Source organism: Taudactylus pleione, unplaced genomic scaffold (assembly GCF_031769625.1).
Source record: "Taudactylus pleione unplaced genomic scaffold, aTauple2 ptg000378l, whole genome shotgun sequence".
In the NCBI taxonomy this organism is placed as follows: Eukaryota; Metazoa; Chordata; class Amphibia; order Anura; family Myobatrachidae; genus Taudactylus; species Taudactylus pleione.
Window position 1 is genome coordinate 7934641 of NW_028284779.1, and position 22166 is coordinate 7956806.

Consider the following 22166-nt stretch of genomic DNA (forward strand, 5'->3'; position numbering starts at 1 on the left):
GCCTAGCAGATATGCTATTGCTATATGCTGGCCACTATATAAAAATATTGGAGATATTTAAATCTGGTTTCCATATGCAGGACACATATGCTGATATTGGATCTGGTCACAGTGCTGATTGCTAAACTCTGACATTTTCTAAACTCTCAACCTATTACATTTAACCCTGGTTCTGTTCGCTATATGCTGGTCACTATATGCTGATATTGGAGATAGTGGAACTGTTCCCTATACACAGGTTACTGTATTCTGATATTGGAGATATTGAATCTGGACACTCTGTGCTGGTCACTGTACACTGATGTTGGATATATTGCAGTTAGTTGCTATATGCTGGTCCCTCTACACTGATGTTGGATATATTACAGTTTGTTGCTATATTCTGGTCACTGTACACTGATGTTGGATATATTGCAGTTAGTTGCTATATGCTGGTCACTGTACACTGATGTTGGATATACTGCAGTAAGTTGCTATATTTTGGTCACTGTACACTGATGTTGGATATATTGCAGTTAGTTGCTATATTCTGGTCACTGTACGCTGATAATGGATATATTCCAGCTGTTCATATTGCATTTGGTCACTATATGCTGATATTGAAGCTGGTGAATATATTCTCTTCATATATGTGTAAACTTCATGGAAATGGGTATGGTCTTCAATGACGAAGGCAAACGGTCCATGACAAGTTTGCATGTTCAAAAATCTTAATACTAAGGGTATATTGGTGTTCAAAAATCTTAATACTAAGGGTATATTGGTTGTAAATTAAATGGAAGTAGATACTTTTTTTTTTTTGCTTAATTCTTCTAGAAATTGATTTAGTTGTTCTTATATGAACCTTTTACAAGTGCACTTTGGTGCTGTGTCTATTATGCAGTTGTCTCTGTAGTATTTTGTGCTGTGATTGTTCTAGTCCTCTTTAATGGAATTTCGTTTTAGCTTTTCCCACTTTGTTGATACATACACATGGACATGACTGGGCAAAATATAATATAGTAGGTGCTCTCTTGTCATGGAATCATTTATGTGAAATGGGATTGGGGTATTGTAGTTAACAATGACTGACTCAATCTCAGTAGCTCTTTAATATCATAGTTCTAGGTAATAAATACCTTTTATTAGAGAGTCACTGCCGTTCATTGAGGTGGCCGGTGTGTATCCTCTTTGGTTGACGTGTCTAGGGGGTATTTGAGTGTTTTGCCAGCGGTCCAGTGTCACAGGATGGGGTCTCGGGTGACAGAATGAGGTCTAGTGTCACCGGAAGGGGTCTCGTGTGACATAATGAGGTCTAGTGATGCCACATGTGTAAGTATAATACAACAACGCACTTGTTCTACAGATGGATTTTTTTACAACTAAAACTGCTGACACACTATCTGCGTTCTACATTTGGTTCCTTTGTCCATTTTCCTAGGATTTGGCTCCGTTCTCAGAGGAGCTGGCTGACTCTGTGTAAGCAGCGCCATAGACAAGGGACCTTGGGATAAAGGCTGCATTAATGTTGTCTTAAGATCGTGCCGCACAGTAAGTTGAAGGTTGTCCAAGGCTCAGCGTTCCCGTTCTCTCGCTGCCCACGATCTGAGAAGTGGATTACCGCTTTATTAACTTTCTCAGCAATGTGATGACAAATTTATGCTTTAAAAGCATTGGGCCGGTGAACCCAGGAATGGGGGACCTCTGCCAGTTCATGCTTACCTTGGGTGGATTAGGGGCTCTCTGTCTCTGCTTTTCCATGGGGACATGTAAGAAGAATGAATTAATGTCGTCACTCAGTGGACGATATAAAGAAATATATATATGATTGTTGACTTCTCCCATGTCTGATATATACTGTAGCTTGTTTAGAGGTTATTCACTGATTGCAGGGTTCTGTAAGTGTACATGATTACATTGCCCCAAGGGGGCACTGTTTTATTAAAACATGGCCTTATTTATGTCTGCTAAAAATGAAGACCCGCACTGCTTGCTAGTTGTCTGTTTGTCCTATAATATTGCTCTGTTTAGCTTCATTTATGTCTTAAACGAGAGTGCAGAGATACACAGTCGAGTCACATTATTATGGCCACCCTGTGTTGCAGCACAGACAGCAGCTAAACGGGCTGGGAGTGATTTAGTGAGGTCTCTATTTAATATCGTCATATAGCGCTCAGCATATAGTGCTGGTAGGTTGGCACAGGTCTCTGGAGCCATGCTGACTGCAGTGCATCCCATAGCTGCTGGAGGGTGCGTGGTGGAGTATCCATAGAGCGAACACGAGGATCGAGGTGGTCCCACAGATACTCAATTGGGTTCAAGTTCAAGGAATTAGGGGGCCAGGGAAGTACTTGGAAGTCTTGGTCGTGCTTGTCCAGCTACTGTTGGCTCTTTCTAGCCGTGTGACATGTCACATTGTCTTGCTGGAAGATCCCATCCGCCTCAGGGAAGACAATCAGCATGTATGGGTGTACGTGCTCTGCAAGGATAGATTCATAACCAAATCAGATGAGGGTGCCTTCCACATGGATGAGTGGGCCCAGAGAATGCCATGTAAACATTCCACAGACCATATCGCTGCCACCACCAGCTTGTGTTCGTCCAGCAATGGTTGCAGGGTGTTTGTTCTCCGATGTTTCTCGTCTGACACGCCATCGTCCATCCGTTCGATGAAGCAGAAAACGGAACTCATTGGAGAAGGCAACCCTTCGTCAATCAGCGGAGGTCCACTTCCCATACAGGCGTGAAAATTGAAGCCTTTTCTCCCGATGCACCTTCGTTAGCATAGGTGTAGTGACCATCCGTTTGCCCCATACGCACCAGGGTTCGCTGAACTGTCGTTTTAGACACACGCCTGGTGGCCCCCAGGTTCATTTTGATGGTGAGCTGCTCCACTGTAGTTTGTCAGTCGGCCCACACGCACCTTCGTAGCCGACGTTCACCTCTCACATCAATGGCAGGTGGTGCTGCGCAGTTTTCACGTTGGTTATTCGCAATGGTGCCATCTGTCCAGTCACGATACAACTTCACCATAGCAGCACGCGCTGTGTCAGAAATACTGCCACCCTTCTCCTGAAAGCCAGTAATCATCCCTTTTTGCAACTGGGATAAATCGCCCCTTTTACCCATGACAGCAACGAGTGATATGTGTGCAGACGGCCTATCGCACACCTTATATACCCACCAAGCCAGCGCACGGAACATGACGTACTTCATGGGCTACAGGCTGCTCACGTCAAATGTAGGAGGTCATAATAATGTGACTCGACTGTGTATAAGAACTGTTTTATTAGGTGTCTGTTTTAAATGTTTTCATTACAATGCTGAAAGTGTACCTAGAAATGTATATGATGAGTGCTCTTGGACGGTGGAAAATGGATCCCAAAAATTTAAAGGATGTCGCCCAGTCACTGTTAGCGTGCGCCTTCCCACAAAGCGTCGAAATGTGTCCTCTCTACCCATTTATTTCATTTACATTGGCCCTCATTCAGAGCCGTACGTTCTGAGCAGAGCGCACGCTCTGAATGAGGGCCGGGCTCCATTTTCATGGAGGGTCCTCCTGGACGCTCGTATAGCTGTGGGTCACCACCCACAGGCTATACGAGCGTGCTTTGTGATGGCCGCGATGGTCGAGACCATCGCGACCATCGAATTTGCGAGCCGGAGCCTGCGGTTGAGGTTTTCAACCGCAAGCTCCGGAGTGATTTTGGCTCTATCAGAGCCAAAATCACTCCCACTGACATCACTAGTGATGTCAGTGGGCCGGCTTCTGACGGGAGGCGTTCCCGTGGGAACGCCCCCGTCAGGGAGGCACGCCCCCGGCACGCCCACCAAAGGGGGCGTGCTGTCAATCAACATTGTCAGCACGCCCCCTTTGATCGGACACAACGAGCGAAGGAATTTCCTTCGCTCGTCGCGTCTGGCGCATGCGCACGACGGAGCTCCCTCCGTCGTGCGCATGCTCAGTGCATAACATCGACCCACTTGCGAGCGGACAGCCGCTCGCGAGTGGGTCTGAATCAGGCCCATAATCTTGTCCCGAAATCTGATTTTTGTTTTTGCATGCGGGTGCCAAAATACTGTAAACTCAGTGATTAATCCACACCCTGCAAAAGCCCCGTCCCCATTCCGATCCATTTAACCCCTCAAATGCAACAATGCACAATTTTACTCTCCCATGGATGCCGTCATCTTGGCGCACAAATTCCTCATGACAACAGGAGCGTATGAGCAAAAGTAGGAGCGTGTACATCACCAGTGTCAAAAAAAAAAAAAAGACGCCCTAATTCAGAGCGAGCGCTCTGTCAGAGCGTCCGGCTCTGAATCAGGGCGTCTTTTTTTTTTTTATGGAGTGGCCTCCTGGCCTCTCGCATTGCTGTGGGTTGCCACCTACAGCTAATGCGAGCGGCCAGGATGATGGTCGCGATGGTCAAGACCATCGGGCTTGCAACAAGACCCTTGTGGTAGGGTCTCGTGGCCGCAAGCCCCAGAGAGCTTTCGGGGCCGCCCCCAGACGGTAGGCGTTCTCCCACCCCCTCCGGCCCGCCCACCAAAAGGGGCGTGCTGTCACTCAACATCGACAGCACGCCCCCTTTGGTGCGAGACCCGGAGCGACGGTTTGCCTGTCGCTATCCGGGTCTCGCACATGCGCACGACGGAGCCGACTCTGTCGTGCGCATGCGCTGTGGGCCACCATCAACCCGGTTGCGAGCGCTCACCGCTTGCGACCGGGTCTGAATCAGGCCCAGTGTTACAACCAAAAGGAGATGTTTTCGGGCGGATCAGCTGGGTTTGGGCGAATTGGTGGCACCATTTGTCCAGATTGGAGTCACATATTGACTTGATTATGTGTGGTAAAATGTTGGGAGGTATGTCAGTGCCGTACATTGTATTACATGCCTGCCCAGTGCTGACCACTACCGTCTGTGCGAGACCCGGGTCTCGTGTCACAGTTGCCCCTTGGTAGGCACCAAAGTGCTTGGGTTTCAGATGGTTTTGGCTAAAAGCTGCAAGCTCAGGAAAAAAAGCTGTTTCAGAGCTTGTTAAATTTCATGGGGGTATTTATCAAAGCTTGGATAGAGATTACATTGTGGGAGATAAAGTACCAACCAATCAGCACCTGTCATTTTTCAAACACAGCCTGTAAAGTGACAGGCTCTGATTGGTTGGTACTTTATCTCTGCCAATTTTTATCACTCTCCAAGCACCAACCAATCAGCTTCTAACTTCCATTTTACAGGCTGTGTTTGAAAAAATGACAGAAGTTGATTGGTTGGTGCTTTATTTCTCTCCAAGGTTTGATACATCTCTCCCTGGATGTCATTTGTGTTCCTAGCAGTCATCTCCCAGTGAAACGTTTGGCTTGCTGGGCACTGTGATAAATGAAATAATAACTAGCTATACGAGAAGAAGCCAGTAGGAATGACATCACAGAATGTGAATGATGATGAAAATATGTCCGCACCCCATCTCTGCTTGGCACGGAGGGCTGTGGGCAATGTCTGCGCCAGACTGAAGAGATGTCATTAGCATCTATTGTAAGAAGATAAAATCCGGAGTTCGGTTTGTGTCTAGACGCCGGGCTTGGAGCAGTTATAAAGAACAAGCTTCTCAGCATCCTGCAGAGTTGGTGATGTGTGAACAGCACCTCCTGTAAACCCCGGCACCCGCTTCCCACTGTCCTGAATCCTCGGTACATCCCTCTGCCCGAGTGCTGACGCCAGCCCGACAGAATAACATAAACCATCCAGCACGTAACGGCCTTCCCGGAACTACCCCCGATTAAACTCCACAGCGCTTTAGTAGAAACAACTTTATTAGTGCAAAGTATGGAGAACAATTCTCATAGTTACAAATTCTTGCTGTTGCTGAGCGGAAACATCTCAGGGGATGTAGTTTAAATCCCGGAGGATGGGATGCCGGCGCTCAGAATGCCAGCTCTGGAATCCCGACACCAGTCAGAATCCCGGTGTCGGCATTTCGACTGCCGCCATTCTGGCGGTAAATAGGGGGAGGTTTAGGATAAGGGGTTAGGTTTAGGAACTAGGGGGTGAGGGTTAGGGTAAGGCTATAGGGGGGGAGGGTTATGGTTAGGCACTGGGGAGGTTGGTTAGGTTTAGGCACTAGAGGCGGAGGTTAGGGTGCGGGAGGGTTAGATTTAGGATACTTACCGACAGGTGTCTGTATCCTGACCGCCGGGATTCTGAGCGCAAGCATCCTGTACCCAATCTCCTCTCAGAGGCTAGAGAGTGAGAATAGTTGGCAGGAATTGCATGTAACATGCAGAAATATAGCAATTGTATTATGTAGTTTATCAGTACTCACTGAAAAACAGGGACAGTTCCAGCAAGATAAATATCCAGGGACCACTCTTAATACAGGCGCTGTTGCTGGCTATTGATTTGCAGTTGTGATTGCAGTGATCCGTGATCTTGGTTCTGCATTTGCTGCCATGCTAACAGTCCTTTGCAGATACGGCAGTATTAGGCCATTGGAGTTCTATATTTGTTTATTTTGGCATAGTAGAATAATACGATCGCTTCTCTCCTGAGAAAGAACGTGTGCTGGGAATAGGTCACAATGTCATTTTAAGCCAATAATAAAACATTAGAAAACTTTGTGCTATGCAACAGCTACTGTGGAACTACAACTCCCATGATCCAATATGATGGGGACCACAAGCCCTCAACAGCATAGCGCTGCTCCAGGTGGCACCCGCTTCTCTCCACGCATTCTATGGGGCTGATATCTCAGTTTCAGCAAACAAATCGCACATTGGCTGCCCCCCTTGTCTCCTTTCTCCCGAGTTCCCCGTCACTCTCCCCCCCCCAGGTTCTCCCAGCTCCCTGACCTCAGACAGCATTCCTGGGCGTATTTTTAGATCTGGAATTTCACTCTGGGCCCAGTAATCCTATGTAACATGGGTATAGCTCTTGTTTCACTTGTCTGCCCCTTAGGTTTGGGAATCCATCCTTTAAACATTTCCATATGTTCTCGTTCAGTCGCAGCTAAGACGCGGAGAATAGACCGTCAGCACGCTGCCCGGGATGCGAGGGTCCCCGGGAGGCTCTACATTTGTCAGCAGCTGCTACCTGGCTTAGAGCTTCATCCACTGACCGTGTGACTGTCACAGAGCCCAGGGCCAGTGTAAAGGCCTTTTTATAGTAATACTAATAATTCAGAATAAGGGACAGTACCACAAGCTAGGGTGTGATGCAGTTTATCATTTCTTTTCTAATTTAGGTAACTAAAATCTCTCTGTTTTATCACTTTGTTTTCTCTGGGGGAATATACTTGTCTGAAGTGAATACAGCAACCAATCAAATACTAGCTATCATCTTATAGAATGTACTAGATAAATGATAGCTACAATCTGATTGCTTCCTATGGGCGACACCTCACCTTGTCCTTTTTAAAAGGCTTGATATATCTCCCTGCATTAAGATCATTGGGCCTGATTCAGACCCACTCGCGAGCGGCTGTCCGCTTGCAAGTGGGTCGATGTTATGCACTGAGCATGCGCACGACGGAGGGAGCTCCGTCGTGCGCATGCGCCAGACGCGACGAGCGAAGGAAAGTCCTTCGCTCGTTGTGTCCGATCAAAGGGGGGCGTGCTGTCAATGTTGATTGACAGCACGCCCCCTTTGGTGGGCGTGCCTCCCTGATGGGGGCGTTCCCACGGGAACGCCTCCCGTCAGAAACCGGCCCACTGACATCACTAGTGATGTCAGTGGGAGTGATTTTGGCTCTGATAGAGCCAAAATCACTCCGGAGCTTGCGGTTGAAAACCTCAACCGCAGGCTCCGGCTCGCAATTTCGATGGTCGCGATGGTCTCGACCATCGCGGCCATCACAAAGCACGCTCGTATAGCCTGTGGGTGGTGACCCACAGCTATACGAGCGTCCAGGAGGACGCTCCATGAAAATGGAGCCCGGCTCTCATTCAGAGCGTGCGCTCTGCTCAGAGCATACGGCTCTGAATGAGGGCCATTGTTCGGTGTAATATCGCCTTATGTACAGTGCTACAGAACCCATGTAATACCGTATATAATAAAAGATGATAATAACCACTGTCTTAGACATTTCGCATTCTCCTTATAGGTTTATTTAATAAATACCACTGCGCCACAGCCTTTATCATTTGTTTATAGATAAACCCTACATTAGGTGTACCCACCTAAAATACCACACAAGGGCCCTGATTCAGAGCCGGAAGCTCTGACCAGAGTGCTCGCTCTGAATCAGTGCCCTCCTCCATGAATATGGAGCGTCCTCCTGGACGCTCGTATAGCTGTGGGTCACCACCCACAGCATATACGAGCGTGCAACAAGATGGTCGCGATGGTCTTGACCATCGCGACCATCGGACTTGCGAGTGAAACCCTGTGGTCGGGTTTCTCAACCGCAAGGCCAGGAGTGATTTGGCTCTATCAGAGTCAAAATCACTCCCACTGACATCACTAGTGATGTCAGTGGGGCCGGCTTGAGACAAATGAACATACGTGACCCAGTTTGTTGGCTTGTGCATGCACAGTGGCCCTGACAGCCCAGATTTGGGCTTACAGTTCCACTAATAGAGGATAAAAAAAATAAAAAAAAAAATGTTTAAAAATAATTCCAATTTATAAAAAATTAAAAATGCCTCATTCATAAAAAAAAAAAACCTTTAATCAAAGATGATTTTATGATCTTGCTCTGTTCTCGCCATCCTGGTGGTACGTGTACTGTCACAATACCAGTGGCATAAAGAAATGCAAAGACATTGCCAGTGAAAAGCAGAGTTAACACTGTCATATACAGTGTGATGTGGATATAGAATACCTATTGCCAGCGAAATTACGTCAGTTATACATCCGTCTAACACTTTGATAAATCTGTCTATTAGCGCTGATCAATCTGGCACAAGTTTTATAGTGAATGCTGGTCTCTGATTGTCTGTTGTCTGTTCCTGAATGTTTGCTTGACATTATTAAATAACCCCATACAGCAACATTCTCCCCCATCACTGACTCTTCTCTTCTCTTTTGATTGACAGGATGAATTGGATCTCACAGACAAGAATAGAGAGGCGATGTTTGCACTCCCTCCGGAGAAGAAATGGCAAATTTACTGCAGCAAGAAAAAGGTACTTCCCCCACCACCTCCCCGTCAATCATTATATGGAGAGAACACAGAAAAGTCATAGTCTGAATTCCGCTCGTTCTAGGCGTTCACAGTTAATGAATACACTGGATAATAATTGTGCAGTTCCTAGTATTTGGCATTTTATAACCCTAGTCAAAGGGTCAGTGAACCTGAGACAGTTTCCCGTATGCAAAAGAGCTATTAGTAACATCCACAAATACTGTATATTTGAGAAACTTGTGAAGACTGAAGATGATACAAAAATACTGTGTAGCAGGTGACAGATTTTCTTCCTATTTCCAGCAAAGTTCATGTTTTGTACAGGAAGAGAAAGTTTTAGTTGCGAAGATGTTCAGCACTAATATATAAAGAGCTTTAAAGAGGTGTCAGCAACCTCAGAAATTCCAGTAGCTGCAGTTACCTGTTGCCTAGAGGGTCAGGGGTCCAGATGTGACCTCATAAGTTGAGGTAGTGTCATCGGCATCTGGCCCTCCCCTGTGCTGATAGCTGTTAGCTCGTGGAGCGGATGTTATTCCACCCTCAGCCGCCAGTGAAAGTTTTGAAGCTACCAAGGGCAGAATATAATCAGAATTATCTCTGACACCTTTCCTTCATCCTGCACAGTGAGCCTCTGCAGACTAAGGGCTTCCATCTGGAGGCAGGTGAGAGGGGGTGAGACTGGCAGCGCTTCCGTGCTATAGACTGCTGGGCGTGGCCATCTTGGATTCTGGTCAGATGTCTGATTTGTGCCAATCCGGTCACAGCCTGGGCTGGGAGTGCTAGCAGCCAATCCTGCACTACCTGAGGGTACTAAAGGGCTGTCAAGAGGTCCTTTAGTTGCCAGTGCAACGTCTATCACAGCGTAAGCTGTGAGCTAGTTCTCTGTGCTCCCTTGCTCCTTAAAGTGCCGTAGTTCCAGTGTGTTTCAAACAGTTTCACCTCTTAGCCTTGGTGTGGTCCGGCTCCTGTTTACTACTCGCCTCCTGTACCTGCAACCTGTTGTTTGTCCTGTCGACCCCGGTCCACTGAGTACCGCCAGTGTCTCTCCAGCTTCACCCCACCCTACGTGTGTACCCGACTTACTTTTTCATTCATGAGTCATATCCCCCTAAGACCGGCTGCTTTCCAGTACCAACAAACGAGCCCTCACTCACCATCCGATTCCACTCCGGGTCCAGGTGCACGCCAAGCCGTGACAGTGTCCTTTGCTTCCTTTCTCGTCTCCCTCTACACATCTTACCCCGGCGATCTGACCTCACCTGGCACTTTGGACTTCACTACCACCTCTGTGCCGGCGACAGCCTACTTTACCCCTCTTTCTCCTCCCTGATCACCACTCTCACTTCAGGACTTCTCCAGCGGCTGCAGCATTAGCATGAATTCTCACTAGCACTGCACACAAAGACGCAGCCGCCCATATGGGATTAGCGCCCCCCTCTGGATCAGACCCTGTATCTATGTGAATTTATGTACGGTTTATATTAGTCTGTACTTGTGTCTCTTGTTGTCATACTTACCCCTTTGTACAGTGCTATGGAGCCCTTGTGGTGCCTAATAAATAAAACGCATTATAATGGAGGACTGAGCGCGCAATACATTACGCTTCAGGGTTCGCTCTGAGGGTCTGATTCAGAGCCGCTCGTAAGCGATGTTCGCACATCTGCGCATGCGTATGGGTCGTAATGCGCATGCGCCAACCAGTCATTGCGGTCGGAAATCGTGCGCTCGCAAAACAGCGAGGGCCTGCTAATTTGAGTGACAGGATGAGGCGTTTGTGGGTGGTAACAGGGGAAGGTGCTTGAAAACGGGGAGTGGAGATCCGAACGCAGGCGTGCCAAACGGTCAAAACGGGCGTTTAATGGGAGTGCATAATTAACAAAGCAGCGTCGTCGACCACGTCACTTGGTTGTCTTTTAGCCTTTCGATGTACTCGATTAATCTAATAAATAGCGGAGATGACGTATGATGCGAACGGCCAGGGGGCGTCTTTACAAAATAGCGAGCGCATGTTTCGTTTGCTCGCTCAGACATAGAGGCGTCAACAGACCGCAAACAGCGAGCGCTCAATTTAAATAGCCGGCCCCTTTTTCTGAACGACCGTTCGCAAAGAGCGTCCGGCTCTGAATCAGGCCCTGAGAGCGCACTTCTAATGTTCCGTTAAAGCTACAATAAATTACAAGGACTTGTCTACAGTTTTTCTTAATATCTTTTATAATGTTAAGATGATTAGTACATAAAAGACATCAATCATCTGCACAAGAGGAACCGTGAGATTCTGGATGATGCGGGGGTTTATAGCTGGACAAGTTCACTAAAATAAACGTCTGTATTTGTGTTTATGATTTCTACCTGTTTATTCGTCCTGTGGGAAGATCTCCGTTCTCTCTGAGGGGCACACGTCTCTCTTGTGTTACATAAACGGCTGCAGCATTTGACATGCAGACTGGATTTCCTCTGGCAGGCAGATAACGGGGCCTGGGATGACTTCCGCTCATTGTGAGGTGTAGCTGTACAGGCTCAGGTCGGGCAAGTAGTACATTTCCTCTCTGACCGACGAGATGCTTTCATGTGCTTCCATGACAATACAGCCATCTGGCTCCTCCAGGCTGCCAGCCAAGGGACGGAGCTGGTAAAACTATTCTGTCAGCACTGACAGATTATGCCCCGTACATGACACTCTAATATCTTTCCATCATTCTCATTACTTCCTGCTTTCAGAGCCAGAGTCCACACTGATCATTCCAGGTGGCCAACGATGAAGTACTGTCAACAGCCCACCAGGGCACGAGCCAACCTAACCTCCTCGCAGCGCTCTGTGCATGCCGGTCTGCCAGCTGAAGGCAGCTACTTCTTTTCTGAACAATAAGGGATTTTTTTTAAAAAGCAAAAAGCCAAACTAAGGGCCCCATTTAACAACCATTCTTAATACCAGCGGCATATTTTGATTAGTATTGCAGTGGTAGTAAAGAATATGCCGTTGGCATTGCTTACCTATCCGGTGAGGTCCAGCGACGTCCCCCTCCTCAGCTACATCCTCCTCGCTGTTGCTAGCAGCCTACCACTGCCAGCAACGGGCTGCTGTGTCATGCACATGTGTGACAGCCAGTCTGCTCGTGCTCATGACACTTTCACCGGGTGGGGACTCTGCAATGGCTGGAAGGTTCAGCTGAAGCCGGAAAGTATGTTACTGGGATGGCTGGAATGGCACCCTGCAGGCAGTAGCACTACTGCAGAGCCACCCAGAGCGTTCAAGGAACTCTCCAGGCAGACACCCTGAAGACTGTACAGCTGCCCGAAGTATCCATAGGACGTTTCGGGCAGTTCTCCACTTCCTACAGTCAGCAGCTCCCACCCTTGGCGTGACATCATGTCATCACAGGTTTAGGGGCGGGCACAGAGCGCACTGCTGCCCTGTTACGGAACTGTGAATTAGGTAACTGAACATTCCCCGTTGTGTTGTATAGAGATATGTCGGACTGCAGTCTTCCTGTATTGGCTTCACATCGCCAGGAATTTTCACTGGAATTGTAGAGCGTCTTCCACTTAACCCCCATTTCTACTGTATATTTATATGTTGTAACCATAAAGTCAAGAACAGTGTAACTTAGAGGTTACATTGCTAGAACTATCTTTGGAAAGTCCTGATCCACTATGAAAATCCAATTTGTGCAAAATTTGTGCACAATTTGGATCATTCACAGTACTTGGCATTGCAGCTTCCCAAGACAGCCCCTCCAGTAATCTTAGATACAGCGCAGGACCACGGGACAGATAAACATTAGGATCTGAAATCTGTATTGTACACTCACCAGATATTTAAGGGTCTGTATTGTATACCCACCGCAGATTTGAGGGTCTGTATTGTATACTCGCCAGATTTGATGGTCTGTATTGTTTACCTACCATACATTTGAGGGTCTGCACTGTATACTCATCAGAGATTTGAGGATTTGTATTGTAAACACACCAGATATATTCAGGTATCGTATATTTAATTGTCTGTATTATATACATATATTTGATGGCCTACCAGATATGTATGGGTCTGTATTGTAAACCCAACAGAGATTTGAATTCAGTATTGTATACCTACCAGAGATTTTGAAGGTCAATATTGTATATCTACCAGAGGTTGAAGGTCAGTATGGTATAGCCACCAAAAATGTCAAGGTCAGTATTGTATAGCCACCAGAGATTTGAAGGTCGGTATTGTATACCCACCTGAGATTTTAAGGTCAGTATTGTATTCCTACCAGAGATTTGGTGGCCTGTATTGTATACCTACCAGAGATGTATGGGTCTGTATTGTATACCTACCAGAGTTTTATGGATCTGTATTGTATACCAACCAGAGATATGAAGGTCAGTATTATATACATACCAGAGATTTTAAGGTCAGTATTATATACCTACCTGAGATTTGGTGGCCTGTATTGTATACCTACCAGAGATTTATTGCTCTGTATTGTATACCTAGCAGAATTTTTTTATGGATCTGTATTGTATACCAACCAGAGATTTGAAGGTCAGTATTGTATACCTATCAGAGATTTGAAAGTCAGTATTGTATATCTACCAGAGATTTGAAGGTCAGTAATGTATATCTACGAGAGGTTGAAGGTCAGTATTGTATACCTACCAGAGATTTGAAGGTCAGTATTGTATATCTACCAGAGGTTGAAGGTCAGTACTGTATATCTACCAGAGGTTGAAGGTCAGTATTGTATAGCCACCAGAGATTTGAAGGTCAGTATTGTATACCCACTAGAGATTTGAAGGTCAGTATTGTATAGCCACCAGAGATTTGAAGGTCAGTATTGCATATCCACCAGAGATTTGAAGGTCATTATTGTATGTCTACCAGAGATTTGAAGGTCAGTATTGTATACCCACCAGAGATGTGAAGGTCTGTATTGCATACCAACATGAGATTTTAGTTTCTACATTGTACACTTAGCAGACATTTGAGCAATTGATGTCACTGGTCCCTGGTACTGTAAGTCACGGGTGTAAGTTGCGAACGGGGGTAGGGGGAAAATTCCTGATGGGCTCCATTGTCTGGGGGCCCACCCCCTCTTCTAGGTGTCATGTTTCAGACTGTGCACTGAATTGAACATTTTTATTCTGTTAGAGGGTCAGTTACCTTGTGGAGCAGGACCACTTATAAACATTGTTTCTTGGATTGCTTCTATAGAAACTACAACAAGATTTGCCTAATGGTTAGCCAAGCAAACTGTAGAAACTGGCCACACTCCCTCTGGTGGATGACCATACACTTTAACAATGGGCCCTTGTCACGACATCCCTGGTGGGCACTTTGGAGCAGATGTATGAAGCTCTGGGAAGTGACAAATTGGAGAGTGAAAAACGACCACCTAATCAGCTCCCAACTGTAATTTTTCAAACACAGCCTGTAACATGACAGGAGCTGATTGGTTGGTCGTTTATCACTCTCCACTTTATCACTTTCCAGAGCTTCATACATCGATCTGCCCCTTTATGCCTCAGTCCAACCTGGTCATCCCTCTCAGCAGATCCCTCCTGTTGACTTTATTGGATTGAATTGAAAGTAAGCATGAATAATATGAAACAATGCTACCATTTAAGTATGGTAAGTATGATATAAGTATGATAAGTATGGTATGACCACTGTAACATGTATAGGGACTAGCAACTCATATTGGCATTGGGCTCAGGTCAGGCTGGTGATATGAATGTACTGTGCTCCAGGAGCCAGTGGTTTGGAACCAGACCAGATGCCTGCCTGTGACCGGACCTCCTTCCCAAGTAGGTAATCATGGGCTTAATATAAGAAAAACATCCAAGGGACTCCTATTATTGGCTTCTGGCAGCGCCTGCTACTGTTAATTAACTTGGCAAGAGATTGTGTGTTGCCGGTATGCTTTGTGTCTTGCTAAGCGCTTTCCCCCGGCCAGAAGATGACTATCACTAAGAACTCTCCAGCTTTAGCTTTAATGCATATGGTAAAACGTTTGTCTTTTGTAGCCTTATAAAATTCCAGGGATGAGTTCATTAGCCTCCGCTCGACCCCTGTCACTACTCCTGAATGGAAACAAGCCTGGGGAATGTTATGCATTGGCAGACTCCGCCGTAATGCACTATGCTGGTAAATGCGTTCGGTTATATGGAGCTGGAGAGTAGGAAGACAACTGTTAACAAATACTTTGTGCTAACATGCAGTGTATCATCCTTGGAGAGAAGATGCTACCTGAAATATGGCACTGCTGTTCCTAATAGTGGTGTCCTGTTTGGCAAGCAGTGGTGTAACAAGTGTGACGTAGGTGTCCTGTGATGGAATGTATAATGGTTTGTGAATGCGAAACACACCAGGGTCCCCTCATACAGGCAACTTGTTCTGTTTCAATAGGACATGTGTGTATTTTAATGATGATATCTTTAGCATATAGTAAATCAGAAGTCACATTGGTGCCTCAAAATACTTAACTACTCTCTTTTTCTGGCCCCCTCCCAATTCCCGCTTCATTTTCATGTGAAGTGTGCAGTGTGAGGCCATGATAACGTGTGCTGTGAATGGCGCTATGTTAGCCAATGACTGCATGATTAAGTGTCATTAGGGGATGGCCATCAATGGTTTTAATCCATTGATGGTCAATGGTTTTAAACCATTGAGGGAAAACCACTGATTGTTCCCATACGCAGATGGCGGCCGCACATGTGTAGGCCGTGCCGCCATAGGATCTCTGCTGCCATCGGTAGCAGACCATTGATGGTTGCTAAACATCAATGGCCGATGGCCATCCCTATGTGTCATTATAGACCCACCTCTTGCTGCACAATGACAGGGCTATGGTGACACAAATTACATGGTCATGGCCCGATATTTGCCTCTTGAACCTCCCCTCTGGGTTCTCCTCAGTTAATGGACTACAATAAAATGGCGGAATTCACACCCAGGAAGACGCAAGTCCCGACCAGAGACGGGGTGAAGCATCTCTTTTTCAGGCAATTCTTTCTGTTTGTGCTGTACTCAGATGGTGAAAATAGCAGCTGACCGCAATCATAAACTACTTGGGCAGTCCTGGAGCAGAGTGGTTTGTACCTGGTGGTAGGGGTCGTGTTGAATGCCATGGTATCACAAGCATACATGTACCACCGCACCACTACAACCAGTGAGTGCTGGTGACACTTACCGCCCTGGTGATGATTGCTGACGATAACAAGGCTTTTGCTGTTGTTACCACAGTGACCAAAACATTTCTCCAGCCATCCCACTTTCATAAATATACCCCTAACTCTCTTAGCTATGAGCTCACACCAACCATGTCACATGATGTTAACTCATTAAAGCCACCTGTTGCATTGCTTTGGGGCATGATGCATCGCAGTTTGCATGCGGTGCATCCCGCCACTCATCACAGACTTACCAGTGTAAATAATGCCGGTATGCATGACAAAAAATTGCAAAGTACAGCACTCCCGGTAAGAGCTGTCCTTCGCGATAGAAGGACTTCCAGGTTTATGACCCAGGCCTTCTGCGCATCGTTGAGGGATGCACACGCCGCGGCGGGTGCTGGGATGGATCTGATTGTAATCCTCTCGGGCGAGTCATGAGTAGAAGCCCACAAAGATGGGCCCTAAAAATGGCGTTGCCCACAGCATCCAAGTCCTGGGATGTTTTACATTCCGGAGCTTGGTGCATATGCAGAAAGCACCCAAACCTCCGAAAACGTCATTTCCAGAGGGTTTGACCGCAAAAACCCAATTGATGCCTCCCGCGCCTGGGTGAGAAGTAGGGTGTGGATTAACAGATAGACAGTAAAAATGTAGACACCAGATGTTAGACAGTCAATAGGTCAACTGGGACAACAGGTGAACAAGGACAAAAGGTCGACACACTGAAGGTCGACATGTAAGAAGGTCGACAGGTACAACCCTCCCCTTGTTGCTTAACCCTCCTGGTGCCTAACCCTAACCGTCAGGGTAGGTGCCTGACCCTAACAATCCCTTCTAGTGCCTAACCCTAAACCTTCGGTAAGTGCCTAACCCTCCCTCCTGGTGCCTAACCCTAACCGTCGGGTTAAGTGCCTAACCCTCCGGTAAGTGCCTATCGGGGTAATGCCTAACCCTAACCCTCCGGTAAGTGCCTAACCCTCCCTCCTGGTGCCTAACCCTAACCATTGGGGTAAGTGCCTAATCCTCCGGTAAGTGCCTATTGGGGTAAGTGCCTAACCCTAACCCTTCTCCCTCCTGGTGCCTAACCCTAACCGTTGGGGTAAGTGCCTAACCCAAACCGTCGGGGTAAGTGCCTAACCCTCCGGTAAGTGCCTAACTGTCGGGGTAAGTGCCTAACCCTCCGGTAAGTGCCTAACTGTCGGGGTAAGTGCCTAACCCTAAACCTCCGGTAAGTGCCTAAACCTAACCCTAAAAAACAAAAAAAAATGAACGTGTCGACCATTTAAGTGTCATCCAATTTCCGGTTGACATTTTGACCATTTGTACCTGTCGACCTTCTTACATGTCGACCTTTAGCTTGTTGACATTTTGTCCCTGTCGACCTTTTGTCCCAGTCGACCTATATACATCTGGTGTCTATCTAGACATTGTCTTCCTTATTACTGTCTATCTATAGTCCGGAACCCGTGATGAATACATAAACACATATACTATGTAAGACACTGTTCTCACTACGCCTTGGAATCTAGATGCATCATGACTATACCGATGTTTTCACCACTGGAGCGATTTGCAGCCACTCCGTAATCCGTATGCGTCTGAGCCGTCCTGCACATGCATCAAAGTACAGTGCTGTAGTCGCTTGCAGCGAGTATTTTTTCCGCAGTGTGACTGACAGGCAGGGAGCGTTTGGGGGAGGCAACGGGGAGTGTCGGCTAAAAAAAGCAAATGCGTCTCAATCTTTTCGGAGGCGTATCACATCCTGCATCTGCGGTCCCGTACGCAGGAAGCATGGCTCTGGTGTCTCTGTTACGGCGGTCATTCTGAGTGACCGTAGACTCACTCAAGGAGCTGATGTTTGCAAGACCTGCGTCCGATGCTGCGTATGTGTACGCAATTGGGGACAGCTGCAATGGCTTCCGATGGGCATCTCATTGCCGGACGCTGTTTCATTAGCATAATATGGCAAATCCTCAGCTGCAAAAAGCACAGCAATAGCTTATTACTCTGGATCAGGCCCAAAGTTTCCTAAAGTTAAGTAGATTAAAATTTGAGGTGTATGAAGTGTCAGTAGTTGAGAATTGCACAGTCACAGTGTTCTGTGTCTGGCACCCCCTGCTGTTGGGGCATGAGTATTGGTAAAGATTAGCCCTACTCTTTGACAGAGGTTGCGGTGAAATGTTCCTGGATGAGGCGATGAATATAAACGGCCTGACATTCACCATCTGATAAATATCATTCAGTTGGCATGACATCATATGACATTCATGTAATAGTCCATGAAGCAATAGAAACAAGCGTGCACTGATAACATGTACGCAGCGCACGGCCAGTGATGTATGTCACTATCTGTGTTCAAATACTTTCATAGTTATTTAAAGAGATGGGGTCAACAAAACAGGGACTTTAAATCTTCCCACTTGTCATGTTGTACTCTTGGCTTTCTGGAATGAAAAATTGAGGTTTTGATGGAATACAGAATAATGTTGAACAGCAGAATGTTCTAATAAAGAAGCTGCTTGGGGTCAGGAGGGAGAACAAATTATACTTGGAAAGAAGAAGAACTAGGAAAATAACATTTTTGAGTAGACTTTTTTTTTTTGGTGGGGGGGGGATTTGACTTTTTTGCATTCCTACTATAGTTATTACATATTGGCACAGTAGAGACGCATTTGTAGACATGCTCATCATTCCGCCATTTAATAAAACAAAACGTATATCATACTTATAACTGGGCTTAATTTTTATGTTATACCTGTATAAATGTTCTGCATAACGAAATCTAAATGATCTCTGGATATTTGGGAGCCGGGCAGCACGGAATGAGATCTGTAAATGGACCCTCCAGCAGTGAGGGGCCGGTGACTTGAGTGAGGGCATGGGGAGGCTCCGCTGTACATACTGTGACTTTGCCGCATGTCACCTGGGGAAGCAATCAGGAAGCCGACTGCCTAAATACCGGCAGCCGGCTTCCCGATTGTCATATCCCGGCAAGGGTGAAATGCCTGACGCCGGGAGACCGTTGCCCGGCATCCCGATCGTAGGGATGCCGGGCGCCGCGAGCGGACAGCCGCCGGGGGGGGGGAGGATTAGGTTTAGGGCTCCCGGGGGGGACTTAGGGTTAGGCACCCACCCGGGAGGGTTAGGGTTAGGCTAGGGGGAGGGAGGGTTAGGGTTAGGCACCCCCCCGGGGGACTTAGGTTTAGGCAGCGTGGAAGGGGGTGGTTAGGGTTAGGCACTTAAAGGGGGGATTAGGGTTAGGCACTTGGGGGGTGGGTTAGGGTTAGGGGGGTTAGGTTAGTAGATACTCACCTATCCACGATCGGGATTTCCAGCGCTGTCGGCCTTCCGCTGCCGCTGATGGGAGTCGAACCATGCGGCCGGCGGTATTTCATACCCATTCCGTCACCTGACACCTCCACATCTGTGACCCCCATAAGTATCTTGATGCTCCATAATAATCAGAGTGAAGTCTGAATCTCGAACATGTTGGTAAATAATGTTGGGAGATGAGCGCTGTATGGTCACATCTCATTCCATTTGGCAATGGAGCCACATTGGACATTAAAGCTGTAGCTCGTTGCTTGGTCAGAGAGAAATTATTGAACTGTGGCCCTGACTCAGAGGTGCTCACAAAAAGCGAGCGCTCGCTCTGAATCAGGGCGTCCACTTTTTTTTTTTTGACCGGCCTCCTGGCTGCTCGCATAGCTGTGGGTGACTACCCACAGCTTTTGCAAGCGGCCAGGTGATGGTCACAACCATCGCAGACCATCGGGCTTGCGACGAGACCCTTGTGGTAGGGTCTGGTCCGTTGCAAGCCCCAGTGAGCTTCCAGCTCTAATAGAGTTCCTCCGTTTGGCCAGCCACCCAAACCCCCCCCCCCCCCCTCCCGGCCCGCCTACCAAACGGGGTGAGCTGTCAATTAACATCGACAGCCGCCCCTTTTGGATGCGAGCGCCGGAGCAAGTGATTTCTCGCTCGCTCCGGGGCTCGCGCTTTCGCACTGCCCGGCCATCGACACGCTTGCGAGCGGGTCTGAATCAGGCCCTGTGCACGGCTGACTTTAGCCTGTAAGCTTCTCTGGCCTGTACTGTGCCTCACTTGTCTCCCTACCTGATCTGTCTCGTCAGCCTGGGTGAGATGCAGGTTATTCCCAGCAGCTCCATCCCTGACTCTCCAATCTCACGTTTAGGTGTTGGCTCTGTTCCATTATTTGCCAGAATTTGTATCTTTTTTAACTATCTATGACATCTTGTCAGTGTTACATCTGCTTCAGTTCCCTTGCTCGAGTCCTTGCTGTGTTTCAAGGACTTGAGGGTCTATTTAGCAATAATCGTGATGTTGGCTATAATATTTTTGCCCAATATTATCGCAATTATTCGCATTTTTTACTTTTCCTGTGCAGGAAAAATCCTTTCAGGGCTATCGCTTGCATTAACATGCTGTCCCCGCAAAGTACCCGCAGGCATCTTTACCAATTGTCCAAAAAAACTGTCCATCCCTATGTAGTATTGCGCTTGCTCCAACTTTAGGTCGGTCATGCGCTTACTGATGGCCCAACTAAAACAGACATACGGATGTGTCCACATACATCTAGCCTCCTATCACGTTAAACAGCCCTTCGACTCAGTAGAGCTGAGCGTATTTCCGTGAGACTTTTTCGTATAAAATGTGTTTTATTCGCAAAGTGATGTGATTAGGACGCACAAGCAGCTTCTGCTGATTAAAATGATATGCTACATTGTGTGTGCAACTGCGGCTTTATCTGCATGCAAAATGCTATGTTACGGCGTCTAGTTTGAAGGAAATGAAAATATCTAAGGTCTACCTAGGTGGAACTGGGCATATCAGCTTGTGTGTATATGTGTGTGTGTGTGTGTGTGTGTGTGTGTGTGTGTGTGTGTGTGGTATAATATGTAGACAAAAGTGATTGGACAAGCCAAATGCTGTGCTCTTGCAGCAGACACGTGTTTGTGAAGGTATAAAACTAGATGTTCTGGATAACTCTGTGCTCCCTACATTCTGACAGTTCTACGGAAGCAACAAATGTTTTTATCAGGACGACAATGCCACCCGTCATTTTCCAAAGCGACGCTGGGCAGGTATACAGAAAATTTGGTATCCAGGACGGACTGGCCAGCGCAGAGTCCTGATCTTAATCCAATTGAGAACCTCTGGGATAAATTGGAGTGACGGGTGCATTCTAGGCCGACTTGACCTTCTTCAGTGTCACATTTGGTCACTGTACGTAAGGCGAAATAGCAGAACATAGCGCCTGCTGTTATACAGGAAATTGTGGACAGTTTGTCAAGAAGGGTGTCTGCAGTAATCACTGCACATGGTGGACCTGCAAAGTACTGACGTCAATAACATCTCATTGATCTATTTGCTGTCAGTGTCCAATAACTTTTGTCTACATAGTAGGGGGAGGGTTAGGTTTAGGGTGCAGGGTAGGGGAGGTTACATGTAGGCACTGGGGCGGTTAGGGTTAGGCACCTGTGAGGGAGGGTTAGGGGTACTCAGAGGGGTAGGGTTAGGGTACCGACTGACAGGTGTCAGTATCCTAACCCTGTCAGGACGCTTGCGTAGGGATTTTGAATACTGGGATCCCGAATGCCTCCATCACGTACCCATCCCTTAACCTCATATACAGTAGCACCACTTTCAGAATGCATTATTTAAGGTAAGTGTTTAAGGATTTGCTCCATGTTTTTCTGCTTGCCACTTAGCAGAAAACGTTAAGTGCTGTAGAGTAAAATGAAGGCGATGTTGTAGGAGTCGGGCATTGATGGAGAAGATTTTGTACTATTCTTCGTTAAGCTTTTCCTACCTCACTGTGATACGTAAGACATGCTGAAACTGTTGTTTGAGTTAGTTTGGCCAGAGAGCGGCAATGGGGGTGGGGGTGT

General features: G+C 47.1%; 1 protein-coding gene across 5 annotated transcripts in view; it reads left to right on the forward strand.

Moving 5' to 3' along the window:
* The window catches only part of DAAM2 (dishevelled associated activator of morphogenesis 2), a 319828-nt gene that overhangs the window by 104516 nt on the left and 193146 nt on the right, over positions 1 to 22166 (forward strand). For all 5 annotated transcript variants that reach the window (XM_088445364.1, XM_088445368.1, XM_088445366.1 and 2 more), the window contains exon 3: positions 9014 to 9103. In XM_088445364.1, coding sequence (XP_088301490.1) covers positions 9014 to 9103 — 90 coding nt within the window. The remainder of the gene's footprint in view (positions 1 to 9013; positions 9104 to 22166) is intronic.